The sequence below is a fragment of the Boleophthalmus pectinirostris genome, unplaced genomic scaffold (assembly GCF_026225935.1).
Source record: "Boleophthalmus pectinirostris isolate CB_2022bp ecotype Guang Dong unplaced genomic scaffold, ASM2622593v1 HiC_scaffold_18, whole genome shotgun sequence".
In the NCBI taxonomy this organism is placed as follows: domain Eukaryota; kingdom Metazoa; phylum Chordata; class Actinopteri; order Gobiiformes; family Gobiidae; genus Boleophthalmus; species Boleophthalmus pectinirostris.
In genome coordinates, this window is record NW_026571133.1 from 27,596,869 (window position 1) to 27,624,490 (window position 27,622).

Sequence of the window (27,622 nt, forward strand, 5' to 3'; positions counted from 1 at the left end):
ATGAACCAAGATGTACTGACCACATCCACAGACAATATCTAAATGTGTCTGTTACATGTACAACATATTAATAAGACTAGAGCAGAGGTGGCCAAACCTTTTCCACTCAGGCCCATGTGGAAACATTTGTAGTGAAAGGCTGCAGACTGGTGGTCAATACAGTTGCAGGGCCTTTCCGATAAATGCATTTTACATAGGTTTGACAGAGCCACTGTACCTTTACAGTGAAAACATATTTGGCCACCTCTGCTTTAGTCTTATTAATGTGTTCTACATGTAACAGACATATTTAGAAATTGTCTATAAACGTGAGTAAAAGTATATCTTTGATTTTAGATTTGAAATAACTGTACAATGTGATGTTATTTAGGTTATAGGTTATAGTTGTAGAAATACTTAAATTTGCAGTGAACAAAATTCATTCACATTCGACCCCTGGACCCTAGTTTGAACACACTGGGCTAGACTTAAACTATGAGGGTTATTTTAATAGATCCATGGTTAAACTACACAGTTCAGACTTCATTGGAAACAGCAGTGGGCGGGGCCCTACAGTCATCTATGAACCGCCCAGTGAGCACAAAAACTTTCGGAAAAGTTCTGAAAGGGCTACACGATTGAAGGTAGCCACATTCTTGCTCTGGATTACAAGTCTCCCCGACTCAACTCAGCCACTTAATTCAGAAATAGGTAGGCAATATTTTACTTTCTTATCTTTTAATTAAAGCTCCGATTAATTGATGATTTGATATGATCCTTTCGATTTGTTTTTCTTTCTCGACGTAAAACTATCAAATGTCACATTCAGTAGCATAAACGTACATCCACTTTTATACCAAATTTTAGACTATGTATTTATACATTTTTTTATATTAGTTCATGTAAATTGCTATCTATATACCCAAGTGCGCGCTAAATGTTAATTACGCATCTTTTTAAGCCATATATTGGTAAAAGTGAAACGAATACGTTGCAATGTCACGTTTGCACGGGTTCTTACTTTCCCGTATGTCTCATACATCGTGTTTGCATCTTTATCTGATGATTCGTGATTTTATTTAAAGAAAGCCGTGGTTGCAGTTCTGCTTCCTGGACAGTTGACCAGAAGTGACCACCCGATAACCTCAGGGTTCAGATTTCTATTGTGCGCCCGGAAGACGCACAATAGTGTTATGGAACGGCATGTATCATCCTTTAGTGTCCAAATGGGCAACATATTGTGTTTTATTTAAATCATCGGCGGCTTGAATACTAGCGGAACTTCATTTTTCTTCCGTTCGCCTAATTTAATATGGCTTTTTTGACATTCTTGGATGAGTGGAAAGATATTGAATATTTAGGCTATATAAGTAACACACATCTTTCCAGTGATTGTTACCTTGTCCTTACGTGACATTTTCAGCCTTACCAGATATAAAATGATGTGCTCCATCTCCTCCACAGTTATTTCTACTCTGTTGTCTGACAAAGGACACTTCAATCACTCCCTGAGTATCTTCACTCACCAACTTCAGCCAGCACTGACAACGTACTTTCTGCAAAGATGGATTTCCACATAGCAGTGATGGCCCTCTTGTTATGTGTCATTGGAAGGTCTACAGGTAAGGATTTTAGATTTTTTAAATTAAAATTTAAACTTGAGCCCAGCAGCTGAATCATGTTTATGATATGGACGTCTCACAAAGCAAAATGGGTTGGGAAATATATATAAGCAATCTAACACTTCATTAAAATTGACTAAAAAGAAAAATGTTTTCATGCAAATAGACCTATAGTGAATTGTATACAAGAACTTTACTTGTCTGTGTTTTGACCTTGAAAATCCATTTCATCTCAGTACAGACCAAATACAAATTGCCACGAATAACACCTACAATGCTGTCTCACTAAACAGTATACTACTGCCTTATTTGTGTGAACTAGAAGTACAGAATTGGTGTAACTCTTAAACACTTAATATGAGGTTTGAGTCCTTCATAGATTTTTTATTTTTATTTTTGTCATCTATCTCTTCTCTGTCAGGGCCCTCCACCCCTCTTTTCACACTGCCTGTGGCTGTCCATATCAAATTCAGACTTGTAATCCCTACAAGGAAAAGGGGGAGTGGATTCCCTCCCAGTGCCTCGCGGCCATAATCCAGCCGCACACTCCGACCAGCTCTGGGCTGCTTTGAGCTGCCAAGGCCTGACTTCCCTCCAGCCATGTGGCATTAGGGGTGGCCTGAACAACCACAGAGCTGTCAATTAGTAAAACAATTGTCCAGTATTTTCCTCAATACCTCAAGTATCACTCTAGGGGTCAGTGGTATTGACAAAAATGAATATCTCAATATTTGCTTTATCTCTTAGTGATGGCAATCAGACTATTTTAGCAGTCCATCCAAAAGAAGGTTAATAGGCTTGTAGTAGAGGTTCAGATAATGCATAAAAAATATGGATAATGATATTTACCACAAAACTGCAGAAACTGAGGGATTGCACCTCAAACTTGTAATGAACTTAAAAACTAGAAGTTTCACATACAGTACATAAATTAGTATCTCTAAAGACATCAGTGCCAAATGAAGATCAACATGTATAAAACAGAACTGAGTGGACTACACGCCTGCTTTGATTGTGATGAAAACAAGAATAACACTGTATTGTAGCTCACAGATGCACATGCATGGGTTTCAGACTACAGAGTGATGAACGATGGAATGGGAATGGGATGGATGGGAATGTTACCATAGCAATTAATAACTTTATCTTTTATCTTTGAATAGGCAATGGTCCAAAGTACTGTATATTTAAATAAGTATGCAACATGAATAAAATAGCAGAGCAGGTACAGAATAATATACCTGAAATAATATATTACAGTGTTGAAATATATTGTTTCAGTGGTAGTGATAAACAACAGTGGATAGTGATAGTGTGGTCGTGATATATAGTGAAGTGACCCAAGGTGAGTACTGAATCTGATGGAGGTATTACAAATCAGATGCTAGGGCATTTTACTTCTGTGGCCTCAACACTATTTTGCTATATGAAAAATTACATTCTTGCCACCAGTTCCAAACAGGCTCTCTGCAGGGTGCTGGTGTGGATGCGGGGTAGCTTTTGGCCCCACTGCGGACCTGCTGAAAGTTGACCTTGTGTAGCTGGCCTCCACAGGGGATCAGTCTCACTGTTCTCACTGCTGCTGAGTTTAAGGAGCTGTTTAGCTCAGTCTTAATTGCCTGTGTGACACACAGTCCCACATATGCTATCATTTACTCAATAATTTATTTATTTTTTCCTCTTCTCAGAGGTTTCTGTCAGGGCCCATGGTTAAATTGTGTGCATATTCTCAGACAGCATTCCGATGATGTTTACATAAGCTCCTACAATATTGTTTAAAAGAAAAAAAAAGTTATATGGTGTCTACTGAGGTCTTGCCACTTTCATTTTCATGCCGTTAATATTCATTTGGAAGCTGTATTTCTATATTGTGACTAAATATTTAAAAGTAAGTATGCTTTTTCAGCAAGGTAAACAAACCAGAAAGTGTGTGCTTGTTACCAACAGCTATAATCAGTGCTGGGAATAATACTTGAAAATGCATGTAGTTACAGAATACTGAATATTTGTTTTAAAATGCATTGTGTAACATATTCCAGTATATGGTCCAGTCAGAGCACTCTACTGATCCCACTATGCCCTTAACCCATAACAGGCTGTCTTAATATTGTTGAAACTGGTTTTATCTGAACATTCTTTATTTGCATTTATGGTGTTGGCACCTGGACAAATAAGAAAAAGCTAATTACAACAAGAAGTATAATAACATAATACATGATACACTTTTAACTGCTTGTCCTCACATCTTACCCTGCTCTCATTAATATTCATTTAGTGCTATTTTACAATCATACATTTTATCTACTGATGTGCTTATCTTAGGTGATCTGAACTCATCTTTGCAATGTGCTGTCAAGCTTTTATGCACCCTCTTTATGCAGCCCCCTGGCTGCATGACTTACAGTGTGGTTCAGACCTATAAGACCTGTAATGCCGGTGCTTGAACAGTCTTTAAATTGATGATGTCACTGTGATAGTTTTTCTAAGCGAGATGGTTCCCATAGCCACAGAAGATCTAAAACATCTTTATTCAAATCTGAGCTCAGTTTCATTTCTCTTAATTCTTCAATCACCATAAATAAAATACTTTAAATCCTATTTGGATACTGTGTCAGGATATAATTGAACTGAGCTGAAATCTGATAAATATTTTGTCATAAAGACAAGAATCTGAAATGAAATATTACATTTTGTTGGAAACCATATTGTCCTTTTTTTTTTTTTTTTTTTAAACTTTTTTTTAAACTTTTTAAAATGTATTTTAATATATAGTTGTCATTTAATGTATAATTATCATTAATGTATAGTTGTCATTATTCTTGTCGATAGAGCCGTTTTAGAATACTTGAAAAAGCCATACTAGTGGCACCTGTGTTGTGATTGTTAACATTCACTACATGTCAGTGCTCACCAATGCTTGTCTTTATTGTTTACCAGCTTGTAATCTCCAGACTCGAGAAAAGGATCAGAGCAGCCTTAGTTCCAGCACGCCGGCTCCCCGTGAGGTTAATTGTGTTTAAAATGGTGGTGGTTCTTTCTGAGGCCCTACACGCTCCAGACTGTGGCTTTATCTTTGTCCTCCTGTGACTATACAACTCGTCTAAATCCCCTTTAGTTGTTCTACATGGAAATTGTTTGTGCTAACTTCAGTCACTTCATTAAAATGTTGAGTGTGGACCTCAGCTGCTTTAATCCTTCTAGTTCTTGAAAGAAAATGCCTTATAGTTTTGCCTGCTGTGTTCTATTTAATTTTCTATTGCATTCATGATAAAGATTCATGACAGTTTGAATCTTCAAATGTATGGTAGCTGACCTCAGTCTTTCTTGAGTTGAAATAGATTTTAAAACAGCAAACTCTAACACCAATATTTGGTTCAGAGTTTATATAATTTTCATGCTGCCGTTTTAAATCCACGCAGTCACTTGGCGACACACACATTTTCTTAAACCTCTATGACTTCCATTAGGGAGATCTTTTATCAGATTCACTTCCTTGGTTGTGGCTCCAGTTCTGAAACTATATGTGACATCTTATCTTGGACGCCATTAGTCCTTTGGAGTCTTTCCTGATGTAAGCTTACCAGTTTATTTACAAAGTCTATCTAGTCTAGACAAGTACAAAAGTGACTAGGAAAACAATTAAATCCAAAGTTTTTTCTGTACTCTGAGATTTTTATCCAAATTCTGTTCAGTGTTTCCTGGCAGGGAAGTCATGTTGAATATGCCCCCTGCCGCCACCAGAATCACAGTGGGAGCCAGAAATTCCCATGTATGACTGCTGGACCCCCCACTGCATTTGTGCCTACTCAAGAGCTTGCCTGCTTTGCATGGGCCATAAGAAAAGTACAAAAGTGATTAGCGGGTGGCCCTGGAGGGAGAAGAGAGAGGGAAGGACGGTGGCGAGACAGACGGATGGAGAAACTGAGATAACAGGATTCATAAAGAGCGATTCATGGAGACAGTGGGGAGGAGGGGGGTCAAATTTATGTGACTGTCAAAAAGCAGATAAGTGCTTCAAAGCAAGATATGGGGAAAGCAAAGTAAATAGAGGATTTAAAAGACCAAATGATAAAGATAAAGATAAAGAAAAATGCATACAAAATGTGATGCAATACTTGGGAATTCATACAGTCACATTCTGAACACCAGTATAGGCAGAAGACTCACCAGAAAGCCCTTATAGGAAAAAAGAGACTCATGTTAAAGGCGGCGTTGAAAGTCCAAACAGTCCACTTCCCCTGTTTTAGTGTGGTGAGCCACAGCGGGCAGCAGGCAGACTGGGTGGCAGGGAGACGCCATTGCTTGTCGCTGCCTCAGACCGATTTTGATCTGCTCCAGTGTTATGCCCCTCCCAAATAACAATCCAGTTCAGACTGTTGGGCTTTTCCTCTGTTTGAATGTAGTTAGAGTGTTAGGGAGCCTAATGGTACAATCCCTGCTTCTGTTTGTCCAGATCTATACAATTGGGTAGACTCCACTTGGCAGCTCTGTAAAGCTGGACATTTCTTCACTATGGCCACTAACTATCCATGTTCACTTTTTTAATCTCAGAGTTTCATGATGATTGGAGGCCTCATTAGTCTTGTGTGAATACATGCTGTGTCAGCAGGGCCCGCTGCGGGCCAATGTTACTGCTGTCTGAGCAGATAAACTCTGGCACTGTGCTTTTTGTCTCTTGCATAGAGAGACGTTTATAGAAACTATCAAGGACTCCTCTCTTTGTATTTCAAAAATTAAATCACAGCAAATAACTGCACATACTTGCTGTCTTTCTATTCAGAGAGTCAGTCTGAGTATCCAGATGAGGAACAAAATGTTCCCTCTTCTTTTCTTACATCCATCCATCCATACAGTAACACAACTATTCTTGAACTTTGAAAAGTTTCTTGTTTTGAATTATATAGCCTGACTGATATTGAATTCTATAGTTTGATATCATACTTGTATTGATATAAAAGGGGATAAAAATGTCAATCACCACATAAAATGTGTGGAACTTAAAATAACAAAAAAAAAAACAACAACTAAAAGTTCAAATTCTGAATATATTTTATGTTTATTTGATTGAATATGGGACAGTGCACATTAATCATTGAGTTAGTTCAGCATATAAATGTGCCAGAGTCCCATTGGCAGCTTCATAGTCCCATGGGCAGGTTGATGACAGATAGAAAACAGCACTTGCAACAGGCACAGAACACTTCATAACCATGAGTTAAAGAGATTTAAAATTTAATGTTTTACTGGCCAACCAGAACATGTATTGACAAAACTTTCTGGAACCATATCCTGTCTCCCTGTATTCATCGGCGTGATTGAGTGCTTAATTAACCAATCAAAGATACGCACAGTCCATTTGTGTCAAAACAAACATCATGGCTTACAGAGAAAAACTGTTATTTATCTCGGGTAAAAGAATTAGTTCAAAATTAGTTCAGATTTTTTCATGGCTGATACTGAATTTTGAGCCAATATGTAGGGCCAGTATAATTTTCCCCAAATTATAAAACTTGAATTTAGCACAAACTTATCTGCAAACCTGTTTTACTACAAACTGTAGAGCGCAGTGTAGTCACATTTTTGCAGTACACTCTTTGTGTTCAGATAAAGCTTTTATGCATATATCTTTTCATGCATATTTAGGCAACTGGTTGGGCCAAACAAAATATTGTCCTCTGCTGGAGATTTTAGGCCAATAACTGATACACTAAAAAGTGCAATTTAGAAGACATTTGGAAGAATTTTCAAGAGAAAATGTCTTAAATTAGCGGCTGCGGTCGGATTGTCCCAAATTAGGATGGAGGTTTGAGACCCTTATGGTTCGGATCGAGTTTCAAATAGAATGTAGGAGGGACTCGTTGGTCAGGCAACAAAAATCTAGTCGTATTAATAAAATTAGACTATGCTAAGAGCACACACTGTACAGAACACAATTTACAGACGAGACATGACAATAGACACAAATCACAATTTCTCAACAAGACAGACATTTGTTAAGATGTTAGTTAAATTAAAAGAGTCCATGTTAGTTATACATGTATGATTTGTCTAGAAGCCACAGTTTCACTGCTGCTTCAGTAAATAGATATGAATGAATGTGTTCATTCAATTATGAATCATATATTCATATTTATTTTTCTATTATATAACTTCTAAAACTCTTTTTGGTTTAATGCCTTTGAATCACGCCATTTTACATGATTATTATTTAAATCATTGTTCCAGTACAATGTATGGCTCATTAGTCCATTGTCATTTCTTGCTGCAGTAACTGTCATCAGTATCATGTCAGAGATTTACTGGGTTTGCAGTCTTTCTGATGAAATAGGTGCCATGCTCTCTGGTCCCTGTGTATTTAGAGAGCATGGATCCCTGTCTGCGGTGTAGGTGTTGCACTGTCTGTGTAAATGTTTGATATAAAACTCAATAGTAGAATCCTCCCTGGGCTTGGACACAGGCTTTTCATTTTCTTCCACTCCCATGTCGGTAAGTAGACACTAACTCAAAGAAAAGGCTGCATACATCTGACAGATTATTTTAATCTGTTCACACAGTTTTCACTGCATTCCCAACATTCAAACTTTTAACTTTATCAGTTTTTAGAGGCTTACTAAGTTCAATAACTCTCCTTGGTCTTGACTCTTCCTATATTTATTTATTTGATAATTTTTTTTATTTGACTTCTACATACATGTTTGCAAACACAGACAGACACATGATGGATGAACCCTTTATTGTTCATTAATTGTTCACGTTCATTTTTCAGTGAACTTTGAACTGAACGCAACACTTTTGTAAATCAAGAACTTGAACGTGAATTTGTTCAAATTATGTGAGATGAACGACGTACGTCACTGTTGGGGTTCAGTTAAACGTCGGAATTTGTTTTCACCTGACGAGTGACGATCTGCTCGCACTTAACCTCGCGAAACCACAGCCGCGTGTCAACGCGAAGGCGACTCCACCGGCGGCTGCCCAGGGAGCACGATGTGTTGATGGTAAATGCACAAATACAACAATAGATCCATGCTCGCTGTATTTTGACGGGGATACGCGCCTACGCTCGCGTAGAGCGTCAAAAAATAGGATGGATCCTATTTTCTGATATCTACACGCACAGGACGTGCTGCTCCACGCGCTTGGCTCTATAGTGGTTATGGTTAATATCTTGTCAGTGTTGGGAGTAACGCGTTATAAAAGTAATGAATTACTATAATGCGTTGCTTTTTGCTGTAACGCAGTAATGTTCGGCATTATAGGGAAAAAAGTGGTATTATTTTACTCGGTACAAATGTCAGTAACGCGCGTCACAATTCTTTCTTAACCTGGATTGAAGTGGTGGGTTTTTCGTTTTTCTTCATACAAATTTGCTAAAATCACTGTGATATCAGCGGCGGTGAAACGCCGGACGTGGTCCCGCGTAGACCGTGATCCTGAGCGAAAGGACCGACGCAGAAGTCCGCGCTCCACCGAGATAAACGCAGCTGACGCCCGATCGCACTCGGGGTTCTCTCAGGGGCGGTCCTAGATTCCAAATTCTAGTCCAGGATTAGTCCTGGTTTGGTCCTGGTTTAGTCTTGGTTTAGTCCTGGTTTAGACCTGGTTCAGTTCTGGTTTAGTCCTGGTTCAGTTCTGGTTTAGACCTAGTTCAGTCCTGGTTTAGTCTTGGTTTAGTCCTGGTTTAGACCTGGTTTAGTCCTGGTTATACCTGGTTCAATTCTGGTTTAGTCCTGGTTTAGACCTGGTTTAGTCCTGGTTTAGACCTGGTTCAGTCCTGGTTCAGTCCTGATTTAGACCTGGTTCAGTTCTGGTTTAGTCCTGGTTTAGACCTGGTTTAGTCCTGGTTATACCTGGTTCAGTTCTGGTTATACCTGGTTCAGTTCTGGTTTAGTCCTGGTTTAAACCTGGTTTAGACCTGGTTTAGACCTGGTTCAGTTCTGGTTATACCTGGTTCAGTTCTGGTTTAGTCCTGGTTTAGACCTGGTTCAGTTCTGGTTTAGTCCTGGTTTAGTCCTGGTTTAGACCTGGTTCAGTCCTGGTTTAGTCCTGGTTCAGTTCTGGTTCAGTCCTGGTTTAGACCTGGTTTAGTCCTGGTTTAGACCTGGTTTAGTCCTGGTTATACCTGGTTCAGTTCTGATTTAGTCCTGGTTTAGACCTGGTTTAGTCCTGGTTTAGACCTGGTTCAGTCCTGGTTTAGTCCTGGTTCAGTTCTGGTTCAGTCCTGGTTTAGTCCTGGTTTAGACCTGGTTTAGTCCTGGTTATACCTGGTTCAGTTCTGGTTTAGTCCTGGTTTAGACCTGGGTCAGTCCTGGTTTAGACCTGGTTTAGTCCTGGTTTAGACCTGGTTTAGTCCTGGTTTAGACCTGGGTCAGTCCTGGTTTAGACCTGGTTTAGACCTGGTTTAGTCCTGGTTTAGTCCTGGTTTAGATCTGGTTCAGTCCTGGTTTAGTCCTGGTTTAGTCCTGGTTCAGTCCTGGTTTAGTCCTGGTTTAGTCCATATACAGCACAAAAGTTCAGCATCTTCACAGTTCTTTTCGTGAGAGTAACTCAAAAGTGCTGTAATAGTCGTGTAATGTTTTACATTTTAAACAGTAATATTGTAATGTAACAAATGACTTTCAAATGACAGTAACAAGTCATAAATAACACATCACAGTTTTAAAGTCACTTGTCCAACAGTGGATCTTGTAAAGTTGTTGTAAACTAGAAGTCAGTTTGAAAAATAAATGCAGTCTTTCATTTACAGATCTCATCTAAATATAAAATGAACTGAACTTTGAACTAGTTCAAAATTAAAATTGTGAACTATGAACGTGAACTATTCACTTTGAACAAATGTGAACTGAACTTTGAACTAGTTCATGAATGGTGTGAACATGCAGAACACTGCTGAGATGTTCTTACAGGAAACCATCTATGTTTACTGGCAAAAATGTTGTTAGGAAAAAATGGCTTATCTGTTACCAAGCATATGCTGTGTAAAGCTACATCAATCTTAAATGATTGTGAGCAGTCACTGTGTAATGAATCTCCAGCATTTCTTTTTGCCTTAGTTGCACACACTTAGCATGAAGTTTAGCAAAAACAAGCCTGTCATTCTCCCAATTAACACTTGAATGACTAATCATGTTTTCAGGCTGATCTAGCTTTGCAGGGTCTTTGCTGCAGGGGCTAATGATGTGAGGAAAGGTGCTAGGGTTTGTATGTCTAGTAAGTAACCATAACATATCACATTACTTAACTAGCATAGAAATGTTGAATTTGGTAGCACAATGACAATGCTGTGAACAAGCATTTTTGCTTGGCAGCTCTGTGTTTCCAAATTTGAACCGCAAGTTAAGATGCGTTTGGTTTTTTGTTTGGTGTTAGCCTGTTTCCCCATCAAAATATATACAAAAGGTCGATTTCCCTTTAGAGTCTGGTTCAAATGCATAGAGGACCAACTTTCTGGTGACAATAGAATGTACTTTACAATCACCTGTTAAAAAGAAATGGATTATAACATAGCAGAACATTGCATTAGTATTGTCAGCTTTTTCTAAATGCCTTCACTCTGAAACTTGCCAAGTCTAAAATGCTGCAGAGCGAAGGGGAAGTGAACCACAGACCTTCCATGTGCCACTGTTGTTCTGGTGGTCTTTCCTGACTTCCGACAAAGATGCGGCGACGGACGAATGGCTCCCCTAGGTGTAAACAGAGCTCATGTAAAGACAGCCTGTCTCCAGACTGCCTATCACAGCCTCAGTTCCTCCCACAGACTGCACAACCACATAGCCTATTCCAAACCTCCGCACTGATAAGGTCAATCAGTATTCTCAGACATAAATTCAGGACTGTAGTTTGGGGAAGTTGTGATGGTCAAGCGTTTTTGTGTGTGTAATGTGTGGTATGGTAGTGGGGTGAGAGGCCAGGGGACAGTGCAGGCCCCTGCAGAGTACTGATAAGAGCTTGTTTACCTTCCTGTGGATGGTCAGGCCTCAATCTGCAGCTGCGGAAACTGCCGGACAATAGGTGTGTGTATAAATGTGCGTGTGTGTATGGAGAGTTTAGTGAGACTTGAGCCAGCCTTGAAGTTCTCCTTTCTCTCCTGTCTCTCTCTCTCTGATAGGGCAGCTGACCCCTCCTCCCCATTGGCCAACAGGACTCTGTAGTCCAACTCTGAACACAAACTGTTTACCCCTAGACCTCGGGGAATAGAGCAGACAGTTGTTCTTGATGTGCTGTCAAGACTTTTCCTTTGTATTTTTACCGTCATGTGTTTGAAATGCAGTGTAATGCTCCAGACTGAAGTTGAACCAGTGCATTATGTTTTCAGGCCATCACGTCTATCGCTCCACACTTTTAAACTTGCCCTCAGAAGGTCACATCTTACAAATGCCTCTAGGAAGTTTTCTGAAAACAGAAAACCGGATGAATGAGTTTCAGTGTTTTGGGTCAAAGGTTGAGATGCTTGTGAACAATCCGAAATATGTTTAGTTTATCTTTTGCTGGTAAGAGTATAGTTACAGTATATGTGTGCTTGCTTTTAAACTTGTAGCTTATGTGTTTCATCCATAGGTTCAGTGACTGTTTCACAGTGTACTCCAAAGTACTCTTACTGACCAAGTTCAATTGTAGTTTTGCATAATAGCATTTACATGTGGTAATATAAGTATATCTGTATGTCTGTATAATTCTTTATCACTCAAGGTGACTGAAGAGGTAACTGCCTGCGTGTTATCTAATCAATTGCTACTCTAGTCTTTTATTCCTTCTGCAAATTGATCAATTATTTGCTTTTTCATTTTATTACATCCATAGAAATTAAATTCATGACAGCTGAGATATTCAGTATAGCTGAAAGTATGTCTTAAATAATTTGTTCAAATAGTATTGTGTGTCACATGCTGTACCCTGTGAGTCTAAGTCTTAAAAAAGATGAAAAAGGCTATTGAAAAGTACTTTGTATTTACATAGTACTGTAGATGCCTACAAATGTCATTATTTACCATTGATCAGTGCATACATGATCATTTTGTATGCTCAGTTATTTTGAACTTGCCACTATAAATGACTGTTAGCTTACTTTGCCACTATCCCCATGCTACCCACCCCTACCTTTTACTGTTAAATGTGAACCAGTACATTGAGCACATCTTACTGTACATTTCATCACCAGTGGAATGGCTTTTAACAACAAACCAGTTGTCCTCTAACAATATCTGGCGACACTCTCCTGCTATCAGACAGATGGAAACAACCAGCAAGCATAAACATGTCTTCTCATGGAATGGGAAATGGAGGGGACTGATATAAGTAGATAAAGAAGACAGGGAATGGAATGATTCTTCTATACCTCATTTACTAGCAAACCGTTTAGCGAGGCTGCTGGCATTTCCGGGGTCAAGAGGCTTAAATGAATGCTCTTCATACCCTATAGTGACTCATAAAAAGAGACTTGAAAGTCCAACACACAAGCACATAGTCCAGTGATTTATACAGGACTTGTGAGGGGACAGTCATGGGCCGTTGACTCTGTCACAGCCCAACACAAGCCAAATAACTTAATGGATGTGGATACTGAGCAACAGACATTAACTGAGGCCAGAATAACAGGAAACCAGCCTTGACCTGCAAGTTGAGACAAAATAAGACAGATGGAAAAGGAGCAAAGATTACATTCCATCTTCATTTCCAAGAAACTAAATCCACCAAATATATTAGCAAGTTTCTAAACTGTGACCAAAATTTAGGTGTTGCTACTGTGAATTTGTTTATTTGATGAATACCTAATATAAATGTTGTAACTACAGAGAGATGGCAGCTAAACTGCAGTGTTGATCTGTCTAGTATGATATTTAAAACACCAGCGCAGTGATATAAAGTTTGACATCCACTATAGACTTTTTTTTTTACATCCCCATCACCACTGTGGGGTCAGAGAAGGATGTGCTTCCTGTGGCAACCAAGCTGCCAGCCCAGATGATGTTGCAGTTCTACTACCATTGGATCCTTCCTCACCTCCTCCATGGCCATGTGGGACAGATACCTTAGTACATTATGGGCTCCACTGAGAACATGACTGCAGCCTCCCTGGTCTCCAGGACCTGTACGTCTCTAGGACTCAGGGTCGAGCATTTTGGTTCTGACCCTTCTTACCTGGACCCAGACTGTTTGAGCCACTCCCCTTGGGCACAAGGCTATGGTCCATTTGGATCAGAACCTTTTGCCATAAGAACAGTTTCTTCTGTTTTTAAATTCATTTTAAATAACTCTTGTCCACAATATTTCATCTATTTGCACTGAAAATTCTGTATTATAACTTGGTCCATACTCTATATTTTGTATAAATGTGTATTTAGACAGCATTAATTTTATGCATGGCTTATTTTATATTTTACAGTTTTTTACAGTTAGTACTTTATGTTGCATTGAAGCTTTTTTCCTAATTCATGAATTTTGTTCAAAAATGCCAGTAAAGCCTTCTGATTGTGATAAACTCTTGTCAACTTTTTATAGGTTTTACATTTTATATCCTGTTCCTCTTTTTTCAGCTTGTACAGAATTGTAATGTTTCCACATAAAGTCATTGCTAGTGCAGAAAAACACTTGTGATGTTCTCAAAAACACCTCTTTTTTTGAGGTGTGACACTGCACCTTCTATCACTTTTGCTCTTAATGACACAATGTCACCCCTGTATCTCTGTCATTTATTTCATTTCTACATGATCACAAGGCTTTCAAAAAAAAAAAAAAAAAAATCAATATGAACAGTGTGTTATGGTCATGGTTACATGATTGTTTCTTTTATTTGCCTAGTATAAAATCAAATGTCCAAGGCTACAGAACAATCAGCGCTGACTGATTTCCAAAGCGTGTTACATTTTGCAGTTTGCCTTACATTTACTTACATTATGTTGCACCATTATCCCTGAGGTCTAAACTACATGCTAAATGTAATATGCACATGCACATTACACTATTAGTCACTAGCCTAACACTAGTCTAATACCACATCACACAGTGGTAGGTAGATCGGGTCAACCCCCCTTCATTACTCCACACATGAGTTACCATGACTTGATTAATTCAGCCCCCTGAGAGAGGCATCTCCAGGTTAAACAGCACGTTCATACACAGAGCACAGCCAACACTAGTGATGAATGACTTCAGCCCTACGTTCTGACACAGCTGATAAACGTGAACTGGCCGAACCCCTTTTAAACAATGTGCTTCTACCCTCCCATCAAACAGCACCAAGGCAGAGCATTCTAAATGATTAATAACAAACATATACAGTGTCAGAGTGTGTAATATAGAAGCCATATGTCTAATAACTATTTAGCTTTCTGTTTTGAGTTCAGTCATACTCAATTTGACACACTTGTAAACATTGTGGTCAGTTTTAAAGTGCTGACATAAACCATTTGTTTTGTTGCAGGCTCCAGTCAGACATGTGTCCCAACGGATAATGTTAATCCATGGATCTTTGTGAAGGAGATGCAGATTGGATGCTGGACAAGCTTCATCAGCAAGGACAGCAGAGAAGTTCATATTATCAACTTAATCTTCACTCAGTCGGTAGGTTTGGATTAGTTCATGTCATCTTAATTTATTATTTTTACTTGAGGTGTGTTTAATTATTGGAAATGTTAGCAAAATTGTGATATTACCATATTGTGAGCCTCTATTGTGTGTAGCAAGTATTGCTCATCCTTTTGCACTGTGAGGTACCCTGTGATTCCAGTTCAGTCCATCCTGAACTAGTGGACACACATATTAGATCTGGTGATCAAAATCACAATGTGGCCAATAACAAAAGTCAGAAGTCATCATTAAAATGTTACATAGTCAGCTTTGTCCATTTGTCAAACTGACAACAAACCCAGTGCCCTGTCAGGAATATGTCATCATCTTCTTATGAATGATCCTTTTTATTGACCTGTTTGCCAAAAAGATTTCTCAATACAACCGGAACTCCGTGAACAGATATTTTTGTTAAGTTGTGTGTTTTCTGCAATGATGCTCTAAGACATAGATAACAACATTTGAGAAATAACAGATGTGTTGCATCTAATTTGTCAAAGATATAGCAGTGACACTGAGACCAAACAACTGTTCATAAATTACTTGGAATGCACATTTAAACAACAAATAATTATTCCCAAAAGAAACAGATGTTTCTAAAGGTCAATGGTCATCTAATCATCAACTACGCAAACAGAGACCTTTAGACAAATGCTTGTGTCAATTCTTATTTATCTTATTATGATAAAACTATGAAACATAACAGGCACAGGGGCTGTTAGTGCCTTACAAATTACATTATTTTAGATGATTGCTTGGACAGGCTGTACTTGTCATAAAACTACCCCATTTTTTATTGTTTTTTCACTGTCAGTGTAGCTTGTGCAACAAACAGAGGTCATGCATTTTTCTTGTTGGCTAGTATATTGTTTACATTCATTTAACCTCAACTTTCCTTTCTACTGTTCTTAATTTGTTTAGTTGACCATTTATACTTTTTGCAGAATACCCATCTGTCAGCACATAATGTTACTCTGCGGTTAATAGTATGAGGAAGCGTACATCACTAACATCAACATTACATAGGTACAGTATGTGCTACGTGACAGAAAGGTGGGAGTATCTGTAAGACTTGTACTTAGAATTATGGAACACCATATCTATAGTGCATAATAGCAAGGTGATGTTTTAAAATATAAAGTAGGTCGTACATGTCTAGGCCTGGACATTGTACAGTATTAGCTTATCCTCTTTTTATAATGGACTTCTCTTTATACACATTCCTTATCTGCTCTTGATGGCCTGTTTAGGAACAGACTTTTCTTGTTAGGACAGAGGAAGGGGCTCATCTTCATCTACTGTCAGACTGTTCAATGTTTGAAATCAGCCTACTTGTCTGCTGTCTTCTTGCTTCCTTTTGTCCAGTATTTTTTTTTTCTTATCACCTTCCTCCTCATCCCTTTGTTTTTTCAAGCTGATTTACGGATTGCCTAGAACAGTTAAAACTCTGTGCTTGGTCTCTATGGTACAAGCCAGAGAAATTCAAAGGGAGGGGCCACTTGGTGCAGGGTCCATTGATGTCACACACTGGCTGGAATACTCAAGGTTTTGGCTTAGTGCCGAGACGATACCAGCGGAGCCAATTCAAGCTAAAGGAGAGAAGCAAAAGAATAACTGGAAACTACACCAGCACAGGCCCTTCAGAAATGCACTGGAGAAAAGAGTTTGATGAGGGGAACAATTGTATCTTGAAAGCACAGGGACAAAAGTAGAAAAGGTGAGTGATCAGGGTCAATGGTGATCCAGGGTTGAACAGAGAGAATTGAAGCTACAAAGGAATGACGGGAGGAGCACACGACACTAGGACAATAAGGCTCATTAGAAGTAGTTAAGGAAAACATACTGGACCTAAAACAGGCACAATGAGCTCAAAGGGGAAATGCCATTCATTATTCAGTCGGACATTCCAGGTAGAACAGAGCAGGACTTCTGGGAAGACGTAGTCGCAATAGCAGACTGCACTTCCTGTCTCAAAAACAATTATGCAGCTTATGTTACAGTTACAACGCATATCTGATCATAATTTGCACACCGCATTGTGCTACTCCCATTAATTTTTTTTTTTTTTTAAATTACACTTTCAGGAACTTTGTCAATTTAAATGACATGAAACTCATTACCAAGAGCTGTTTTTTGAGGCAGGATACTTGCCTTGGATCAGGAAGAAGTGCTTTTGGACGAACAGACTTTGAAGACAAGCTATGTGGGCTTTGGGAAATGATGCAGGTTTAGGGAGGGATGATGCCAACTTCAGATTGAATGGCTTAGTTGGAATTACTAAGAAAACATACCTCTGCCCTTGGGAATGCTGGGGCACATACTTGAAAGAACTTAGTAGAGGTTTTCACACTGTAGGAACCCTTTTTAGCTATATATTTCTAGTTCCAAATTTGCATTTGATGCGTAGGACTTGGGGCCACAGTTGAGGATCTTTTTTAGCTCCTGCTCTGGGGAGGTACTTTCCAGTCAGCCCAGGAATCTTTTTAGAGACATAAACACATGTGCAGCACTGCCTTTGTTGGGAAATATTTTCTGTTTATTCTGAGTTAGATACTGTATTGACCCACAAGAGAATTTACTGACGCTGTAGCTCCAAAAATAGCAGTCTTAATTAGAAAGTAATCATAATTCTGTTGAATTTAATTATTAATGCAATTCTGTTTGAGTTATTTTGTGCATCAGTTTTATAAAATACTTCAAATTTTTTTTGTTTTCCTACCCCTGTTGAAAATATTTAAATGTTCCGCACTGTACAGATGCTAATTTTATACTCACTTTCAGCCACTTTACTGTGTAAACACATGCAAGGGGGACTAGACTGGGGGATTATAGGGACTTAATTCTTGGTGTTAGGTGTGAAAATGCTTAATGTTCTGCGTCATTATGGGAATGAATACATGTATATATGTGTATTGTACATTACCACATCAAAGATCAACACAAATCTATAAATTCCCAGTTTGTTTTGAATTGTAACATGCCTCATTGTTCCTTGACAGGATGCCAAGATGTTCAATGTGAATCTAACCAGTTCAAGACCTATGAATCTTATCGTGACATCAGCAGACACCGCATATGGTGCATATAGCCCCAACAAAGATGTCAACATTTATGTAAGTACTGATTACTCGAGTGATTGCATCCAGTATTCTCTTCACTTAAAATGTGAGAAAAGCCATCATCATGTTTATTCATTATACTCTTCAGGACATTACACTTCCTCAACACACAAAGAAAGATGGGATTTGTATTTGTTATTCCCAGAACCTGGTCTGTAACTAGAAGTATGACTGTATGTATGATTTCCATTGTCAGCAGATGTGCTGTGCTCTTGTGTGGTGCCAGCTGTTTGACTACAGCCAGCCTCAAACAGCTGTGAATCTGTCTGTGCTATTCAAACAGCACACTGATATTCTTTACCTACTGCTCTGTACTGCTTTATGATTCATGCAAAGCAAAACTGAAGGAAACCTAGAAAAATTACAGACTGATGAGAGCTGATGTAAAATGAATTCCATATATAAAGGTAGATATTTATCCTCGGCATTTGAGCCATCCTGTAATGCCGCTGGGGTAACTTGTCAGGAGTAGAGGGTGCCACAGTATTGGGCCGGGGATCCATCCCCAGACCTTGAGTTAGGCTTGGTCAGGACTTCCTTAAGTGGTGGATTTAATCAATTGTGCATGTTTTGGGTTGATGGAGGAAACATACCTTGACATGGAGAAAAACTACCTGGGACATTCTTGCTTTGAGGCCAGAGTGCTAGTCACTCAGCCACTGTGCCACTACCATTGTGTTTTGATATTTAGTTGAAATGAATAGTGGACAGAGTACTTTTTTAACTGTTACTTCTGCCACTTTTTAAATGGTTTCATGAACACATTTTTCTTCTTACAAACTTTTTAGTGTTTAAAATAAACATCTTTCTCTATAACTCCCACAGACATCACTGTCAGATAACGATGAAAAGCTTTGCTTTAAAAGAAGCCATGTTCTTGAAATGTTGCCATAACTTAACAAACTATCCTCAATTCTTTGGACACATTGTGTCTGTTTTATTGCTTTTGGCTCTTTGTGTACTTGATGTCTGCAGATTTTAGTCACGCTGCAGTAATAATGCTGACGACAAGTGTCAGTGGTTAGTGGTCTGCTGACAGCTTACTGATGCCGTATCCTGTTCCTATGTGACTGGGGGGTCTGGCCAGCTCTGGCTGTGACTGCAGGATGTTTTTGTGGGATGAGCACCATCGCTAGGGGATAATAGTACTTTAGTGCAGATTGCACAGTAAGAGAAACAGCATCTGTTTTGTGTCGGAGAAAACACGTCAGTGGCCTGACAGCTTGGCTCACTGTCATAGTCCCAGCTTTTATAAGCCTTGGCTGGCAACAACATCTTTTTTTTTTCTTTCCTTTAGAAAACTAGATGAAATATTGCAGTTCATATTTATATTTGTTCATCTCAATTTTCCTGTGTTTTTATTCATTGTTTAATGAATACATTGCAAATGTAAAAATACTGTCCTCCAACAACTACAGAAAATAAATGGATATAGCTTGGGTACTTGTTTTGTCATCCTTAAACCTAAATACAAAAAAGTGGATATATATATTTGTGCTTTCTGTTTGCAATCTACCCTTTTTGTTCAAGTTTATTTATCCTAGTCTATTTGTTTTCTTACTTTTCTTTTCTGTTACTAGATTCATGCTGAAAGATCCCCAAGCATTATCTTTATTTTCACTATTATTCTTGTGCTCTGTGTAATACAAAGCTATTCATGCAAATGCTTGCCAATCTTAGACATAAACATGTGAGCATTTAAAACAGACCCAAACATTCAGCTGTGGCAGTTGGCAGTATAGGAGCTGCTTAGTTTTTAGTGCTTTGCTTCTGAACAGGGAAGTCATTACGTCAACTTCCGTAAACTTGGGACTTTTTTAAGATCCAGTGGAGCGCTTGTAAACTTTTGACCTCACAAGTATTTGGAAATAAATATTATCTAAATCAGCACTTCTGTTACCTAAATGTCGTATTCTTTTCACAGTTTGTCTGTTACACTTCAAGTCTATGTGAACTTAGTTTCTTATTGGGTTATATTGTTTTGTTTATTTATTTCAGCCCCTGGAGTTTTGTCTGTCCACTGGTTTGTTTTTATAGTGCTCAAACAGATTGCCCCTGGTGTAATCTATATACTAAACATTAATTTTCATATACTTTGTATATTCAAATTCAATAGTTATTCATAATATACTTATTTCTATGTAATGCATTCAAATATTTGTTTCATGTCTAATTCAGTATTTTAGTGTACACTATTTAATACATAATTTCTACTAATATGTTTTAACTTTATCTTAAGATCTTAATGCCCAGATTATTGTGTTCTCTTGTGTACTTCATGCAGTGTAAATTCCATTATTTCTCAGTGGGCCAGACGAGGAAACAGCAGTGTCTAGTCGTTGCAATGATGTATATATTTATACCTTGTATGGAGCCAGATTCCAGCCGATTGTGATGACGCACAAAAGCTAAAAAAGGGCCCATTTCCTGGCCCCACTCAGGAAGTAAAGGAAGGACCTTGGCTCCAACCGGCTTGTGCAACTGTACTAGTGGACAGTTAACCATAATAAACATTTCTATTAAACAATGACAAAGTAACCGATAAGTAATTTCAAAGTAAAACTAATGTCCGACAAAATTGCTGCCTGCACATGCTCTAATATGAATTTCACTGAGTCATAAAAAAAACATCTGAATTGCATTTCATTCAGTATTTGATACTGTGGCTTTACTGTGGTTCTGCTGTGATGTTAATACAGTGTGTTTTTCTGTGTGTCTAGGTAAGCACAAACTCATCAGTTCATTTTTACGGACATCGTAACAACATTTACAAGGAAGCCATGCCCTCTGATGAGGAAGAGCTGATCAAGTGGGCCACACAGAGATTTGGAGGCGTTACATCATTCACAACAATTAAGAACCTGAAAGAAGTTCATCTAGCGGGAACAGGTGAGTAAAGGGACATTTTGTTGTTTTGGTTTTGTTGAATGTCCTGATGGAACTTACATGGTAGACCTTTATTATTAGTCGTTATGTGGCATTTTTGTTCAAATTACATGCAGTCAGCTCTGGGTGTTATGTTGTTACCTGTAAATATAATATTGTTGATCTACTCTGTATGATTTTTAGGAACCAAGGCTGGCTCTGGGGAATGCATTCTTGGAAATGAAGACGCATCTGAGAAATACTTTATGACAATTGACAGTGAAACTGTACCGTTTAAATCCTGCTTCCCAATGCCTCCGAACAGCAATGAAGAGCTTCATATCATTAATATTCCCGAAAGCGCCATTATTCGGTATACAAACGGTACTGTGCACCTTATCTTTTTTAAAATTTTTAACATTTATTGTCTGTTTCTGTTGTGGTAGAAATGTGTCACTTCACATGGACATAGAGAAGACCAGCTTATTCTTGAGAGGTCCCCAGGGAACAACTTGGACAATTGTGAACTTGCAACACACCAAATTTTCTGTAAGCGAACCAAACTCTCATTTATACCAATTTATCTTGGAAACTAAATAAATGATATATTCCTATTTTTACAGTCCAATAATGATATTATTCTTCAAAACATGGCACGGCACCAAATTCCTCCTTTGGTTTCCCTGAACAGTGACGTTGCAGAAATAGTTCAAAGAAAGGCTCTAGAGCATTTTAAAACTACAAGTTTCACCAGCTACACTGAAATCATATCGGAGGGCTCTATGATTGCACTGAGGTTACAAAAGAGAGCTATCAATACAGGTGCAATTAACATAATTTTTCTAATGTAAATAATAAGTAATGTACATTTTTATATTGACAAATACTGTTTTTATCATTTGCTCTTAGTTTCAGAAACAGTGCTGAAAACTGCTCCCACTGTTACAACCAATGAACCTCATCTGATGCCTCTGACTATGCAGTTGTACAACTCACCTGATTTCCGCTCTCCTTTGGATCCTAATGCCAAAGTACAGAGCAATAGGAGAATCTACGCAGAGGTATCCTACTAATGATGCCATGCCGATTTATAGTCTTAAGTCTTAAGTCTTATTTCATCAGAGTCTCTCTGTCCCCTACTATAATAATATGTTATCATATTCTTACATACGAGTACTTTCATGAATCTCCTGTCGTGCTAATATTCAAAAAACACTTCTTGTGGTTCTGACAACATAAAAACTATGGTCCCCCTTTCATATTTGTGAGAGAATGAATGCAATATTTTGCAGTTAATGTATTTGTTCCATTATAATTATGTTACGGTATGCCTTTGATACTTTTTTGAAGTGTCTTCTCTCATGACTCCTGCCATAGATTTGACCCCTCCATCTTCTCTGTGTGTCTTGTAGATTACAGGGCGCACCTTGGGGGACATTGTCCTGACCATAAAGGTGATGCAGTGCTTTCTGCGCTCCAAAGGCTCATGTCCTGTTGTGAAGGAGCTGCCTTTCATGACCGAAACTTGCTCCAGTAGCTCTTGTGCTAACAGCACCAGGCTCAGCTTCTCTTTGGATCAGCTTCAAGAACTCACATCTACCACTTGGGACCTGGAGTGCTCTGTCAAAATTTGTTATAGTGAGGTAAGCATACGTATTTATATGACGTGGTAATTATAAGGAATGTTAGCTGGGATGACTCATTAAAACATTTTTGTTTTGTCTAGAAATGTGGCGATGGGGGGCGAGTAAAGCGCTACCTGGAGGTTACCCAGCCATGTCTACAACCACAAAGTGAGTCTAGCCTGCATTTTCACTATACATATATATATATACTCTTTTTTTCTCCCTTTTTGTACATTGCAGCAATGCAATTTCTCTTATCCATTGTTATTGCAGTATATCACTTGTAAGGAAAAGCTAAGAAGTAACAGTGCAGTAGAACTACTTAAAATTTTAAATAGAAAGTGTTTGGAGCATTCTAACTTGGTAGACAGCGAAAGTGCATGCTTAATAAACTTGCTGAACTCACTGAAAAGTAAAACTTTCAAATTAGCCCTTTTGCCTCCAGGACCTAATTGTTAGTCTGCAGCTCGGTCAGTATATTGTTGCTATAATTCTTCTTGGTGTTGTTGCCTGCAGTGCTTGGTGCACCGTGCACAGGCGGTTGTCATAGCAGTGCAGTCAGGATGTGCGCTGGAGCTGGTGAGGGGTCTGAGCAGGGCCGTGTCCGTTAGGAAGGTCTGCAGCCTGACCTTGTGGCCACAATCAGACGTAATGGCTCTCAGGGGAGCAGAGCCAGGTCCTTTGTGTTTCTGAGAGCTTCTGACTGTGCTGCTGTCCAAATACAGGCATCAGGACTCACGCCATTGTCTAAGCCTTCACTACTGCCATGGCAAATATAAAATATATCTTGCTTCAAAGTGAGGCTCTTTAGATGATGAAGAAGTGGTGTACACAGATTTTGTCAGACTTCAAAGCTCATTATACATTTTATTTGTTGCTTAATATCTTTTGTTCCTCTTTTAAAGATTTCATTTATAAAAAGAAGTCATTCATACTTAATTATTGTTATTTTGGGTGGAAATAAACAAACACCAGCAAACAGCATTTAATATTGTTATATACTTAAGGTTTTTAGTTTATACATCAATGTTAAATTATAAGACATTACATAATATAATAAAGTGTATTTATTGTAAAAGTCTGTAAATGTTTGACAGATTGAAAACCTTAGAAATGCAATATATTGGGTTTCCTGGTGATATTGTGGGTAATGTGTTTACATATGCATAATGCAATATGTTGTACAACCCAAAGGTAAACCTTATTTCAGTGCACAAATTGAATACAGTTATTATTAATATTTGAATATAATATCAGATATAATATAATATCAGATAATAATAACTGAAGTCAAGTACCAGTTTCATCTTTCACACTTGACTGTATAAATCTGAGTGTTGAATGCTAAACTTCTTCTTGTTTGGTTGTTTTTTGCTGAAGGATCTCATCACCTCATCCTGTTTATTCAGGTGTAATTTCCAAGACCTTGTTAGACAATCACATAAAGTATCACAAGATGGCCTTCTTCTCTTTGTTATATTTCTGTCAAAAGGACAATGCCTTCTTCATTGATAGTACCAGTTGTGATTAGTTTGCCTCACTACAGTGAGACGTAGTTTGGGTAAATGACCACTAGATGTCCCTGTTTCAGTGCTGTACCTGAGATAGATTTTCATGTTAGCTTCATTTGTCTTATATACTGTTTCTTCATACTAAATGTCCCCTAACTTTAACTTTCATGAATGGTCATTGATTTATCACTCAGTTTTGTAAATTATAAAAATCATTATGTTTTATTTCAGATACTGAATGCTTTGACTTTGGCCTTCCTGGTGTTCTGGGCATTGCATTTGGGGGTTTTTTGATTGGAGTGCTACTTATTGGAGCCCTCTGGTTTATCAAAATCAAAACAGGTATATTCTCATCATACATGTTTTAAATTGGGTTTTATTTGCATTCAACAACATTCTTTATTTTCAGGATACCCAACTGGATTAGACATGAGTTCAACAGTTGGTAAGGTTTAAGTACTGCATAGTTTTCATTTCCTTTAATGTTCAAAATACTCATCTCCGTCACAACGTGTTTGTCTTCCAGGATGTCCTTGTTCCAGTACAAAACGACAACCTGTTTCCACTAACCCTTCCCCATCAGAGAACAGCAGTGCTAATGCAAGTATTGGAAGTACCCAAAGCACCCCCACCAGCAGCATGGCATGAGACAGCAGGTCCACAGCCGCTGGCACATCTCTCTTTTAGCCAGGGTTGCTGCTTTGAGTTGTCTACAATCAGGCTTTCAAAAGCTGTCTCCATTTGGCCCTCATTTAAATAGTAGATGTAAAACAGGACCTGTGTCTTCGATACAAATACAAAGATTTGGAGTTTGTGGAGGTCGGGGGTCTGAGTGATGGATAACACAAGTCTAATCAATGGCTTCTGGCGCTCACCTCCACAGTCCCTCTGTAAACCCGCCATCAAAGCAGGAAGTTAAAGAGGGCAAGAGAAAAAAAAATAAATAAATTGGCTCCCAGCAACAGGAAAAACAAACCATATCCCCCAAGAGCTAACAGGAAATTCACCACATTCTTTCAATGAATTGTGCTTGTGCCTGTGTGATGGAAGCACGATAGATAGGAGACGAACCTGTCATGTGAACATGTTTCACATTCATACTACTCAAATATGAAGTGGCCGAAGAAGAGCTTATTAGTTAGGACCTCAAAGGCACAGTAAAATTACAGTTATTAAGAGTAATTTGTAACTTGAGGTCACTGACGATCAGCTACCTCTTATAATCTAAGTCTGGAGCCAAGGTTTAATTTAGCCTTAGCTATTTGACTGTTGAACACCTTGTTTATTCTATTTCATTTTATCACTTACCTTGTGACTTTTGTAGAAAGAGTTATGGTGCCATTTTTGTGTTACAACTAAGTTGTAAATTGGGCCATGTCAAAGGGTATTTTTTGTATATTTTACTGGGACTTCTTAAAATGTGTAGATAACCAGATCACCCATCCAACCTGTGCTAAATCTTATACACATTTGAGATATGACCCCTTGAAGGCTTGAAGGCTTGAAGGCTGTCAATTATTAGTTTCAAAAAGACCTGTGAGCCCTGAAGAAAGCGATTCTTTTTATATTAAGCACTATGTGCAGAGTTATATGGCCATATGGTGAGAGAGGAGTAATGTCCCTATAATGATCAGCAACTATCCAAACACTGAACTGTAGCAATTAAAGCTATAGCCACAAGGAGAACTTTGCCCAGAATAGTATTTCTGGAGGTGGATTTCCTGTATCTTTCCTCGACATCAGTTATCAACTTTTCCTAATCAGTAGGGCTTCACTGCCATTAAAAAAATGTATGCATCTGGCTCAGCACTCATTCATTTCGTAGTGTTAATTTGATACAAACTGAAAAAGCCCTGTGCAATACAGTATGTACATATTTTCACTTACAAAATGTGAAAATACTGAACCTTTCAAAGTTTATTCATTTAATTTTGGTAAATGTTGTATAGGTACAAATACTGAATGGGGCCATATGAAATATAAGAAGAAAGTGAACTAATAACATATATAATAAGTATAATTTCACATGAAAAATCATAAATACTGTCATGTTATCAGTGCTGTAAGTACTTTTAACTGAACATTTGTAGCTCTGAGTCCTGATCTTACCTTGTGTTTTGTGAGACAAGACACATTTCTACCTTGTACATGTGATAGGCTGCATCAGCCCATCAAACGGTTGATCCGTAACTCTCTGTTTGCATGTATAAAATGTAAATGTCTTTAAGATGAATTATAATTTTAAAATCTGTATTTAATCACATGAGCATTTGACAGATCACTATTCTGTATCTACACTGATTTTGATGAAGGATGTATTTCCGTGTTTTCCACTGCATTAGCTCTTTTTTTCTGACTATAGCAATAAAAATGAGAAATAGCCATTGCCTCATAATGAGATTAATAGATGTAGAACTGTGCTGATCAGGAACAGAGGATGAGTACCATATGTCTTAATGTATGTGTGCAATATGATGAGGTAAACTCTTTGTTGTGCTAATACAAGAATATTATTATAATTGGTTATCTATTGGATTCTGTTACAGATATCTATGTGGGACAATCATTACTGGGGCACTTATCTAATACACACTTTGAGTCATTTCTGTGGTGATTAGATTTCCTTCATTGGGTTTACCTCAGTATGGCCTTACCTCTGATTCTCCTTGTGTCCCAACACAGAGCATGTCCATGCTCATATTGACATCCTGACATTGTACTGCATTCATTGTCCGATCTTTATGGGCAGGATGCGCATGGACATTCTAAAAGATAAAACATTTAACAAAGAAGCATCCCGGTTGGAAACTCCCCTAGAATAACCTTGGCTTACAGTATTTACTACTTTTGAGCAATGTGAGTGCAGTATTGCCAATACAAGTGTACAGATCCTGCCTCACATACGCTGCAGTTCTGGTGACTGGTGCTCCTGACAGACGCATCAGACAAGCTGTCAGTTAATTCACTTGTTAACCCTGAGGATCTGTTCGTTACCTCTGACATCCCTACTGTCTTAGTTAGCACAATAGCTGTGTGTCATTTTCTACACTGCCTGCACGTGTGTGGTCTGTGTGGGTGTGCGTGTGTGTGCATGTAATGAGCATTTGGCTCATTTTGTCTCTTAACGGTGTCCAAAAATGTGGAATCATGGAGGAGAACTTTACTGAATGTGTACCTGCTTTGATTGCCTCAATAGTTATTTCTGTGCTACAGCGGGCACAGTACACAGTATGTAAAATTGATACTTTTATGAGAGAGTTTTTCAAATGTTGTCATATACACAGTAATATTTTGTGTCTACCATTGATTAAAATTAATAAAGTGAACTTGATCAA

General features: G+C 38.3%; 1 protein-coding gene across 1 annotated transcript; it reads left to right on the forward strand.

Annotated features, from left to right (window-relative positions):
- The first annotated feature begins 581 nt into the window (after nucleotides 1–581).
- On the forward strand, nucleotides 582–27,622 carry eng (endoglin). Its single transcript, XM_020925111.2, has 14 exons — nucleotides 582–690; nucleotides 1,444–1,601; nucleotides 15,022–15,161; nucleotides 18,167–18,280; nucleotides 21,007–21,175; nucleotides 21,356–21,524; nucleotides 21,598–21,700; nucleotides 21,775–21,973; nucleotides 22,061–22,212; nucleotides 22,564–22,794; nucleotides 22,878–22,944; nucleotides 24,519–24,629; nucleotides 24,697–24,732; nucleotides 24,814–27,622. Exons 2-14 carry the CDS (start codon nucleotides 1,544–1,546, stop codon nucleotides 24,933–24,935), a joined length of 1,671 nt encoding a protein of 556 aa, XP_020780770.2. The 5' UTR covers nucleotides 582–690; nucleotides 1,444–1,543; the 3' UTR covers nucleotides 24,936–27,622.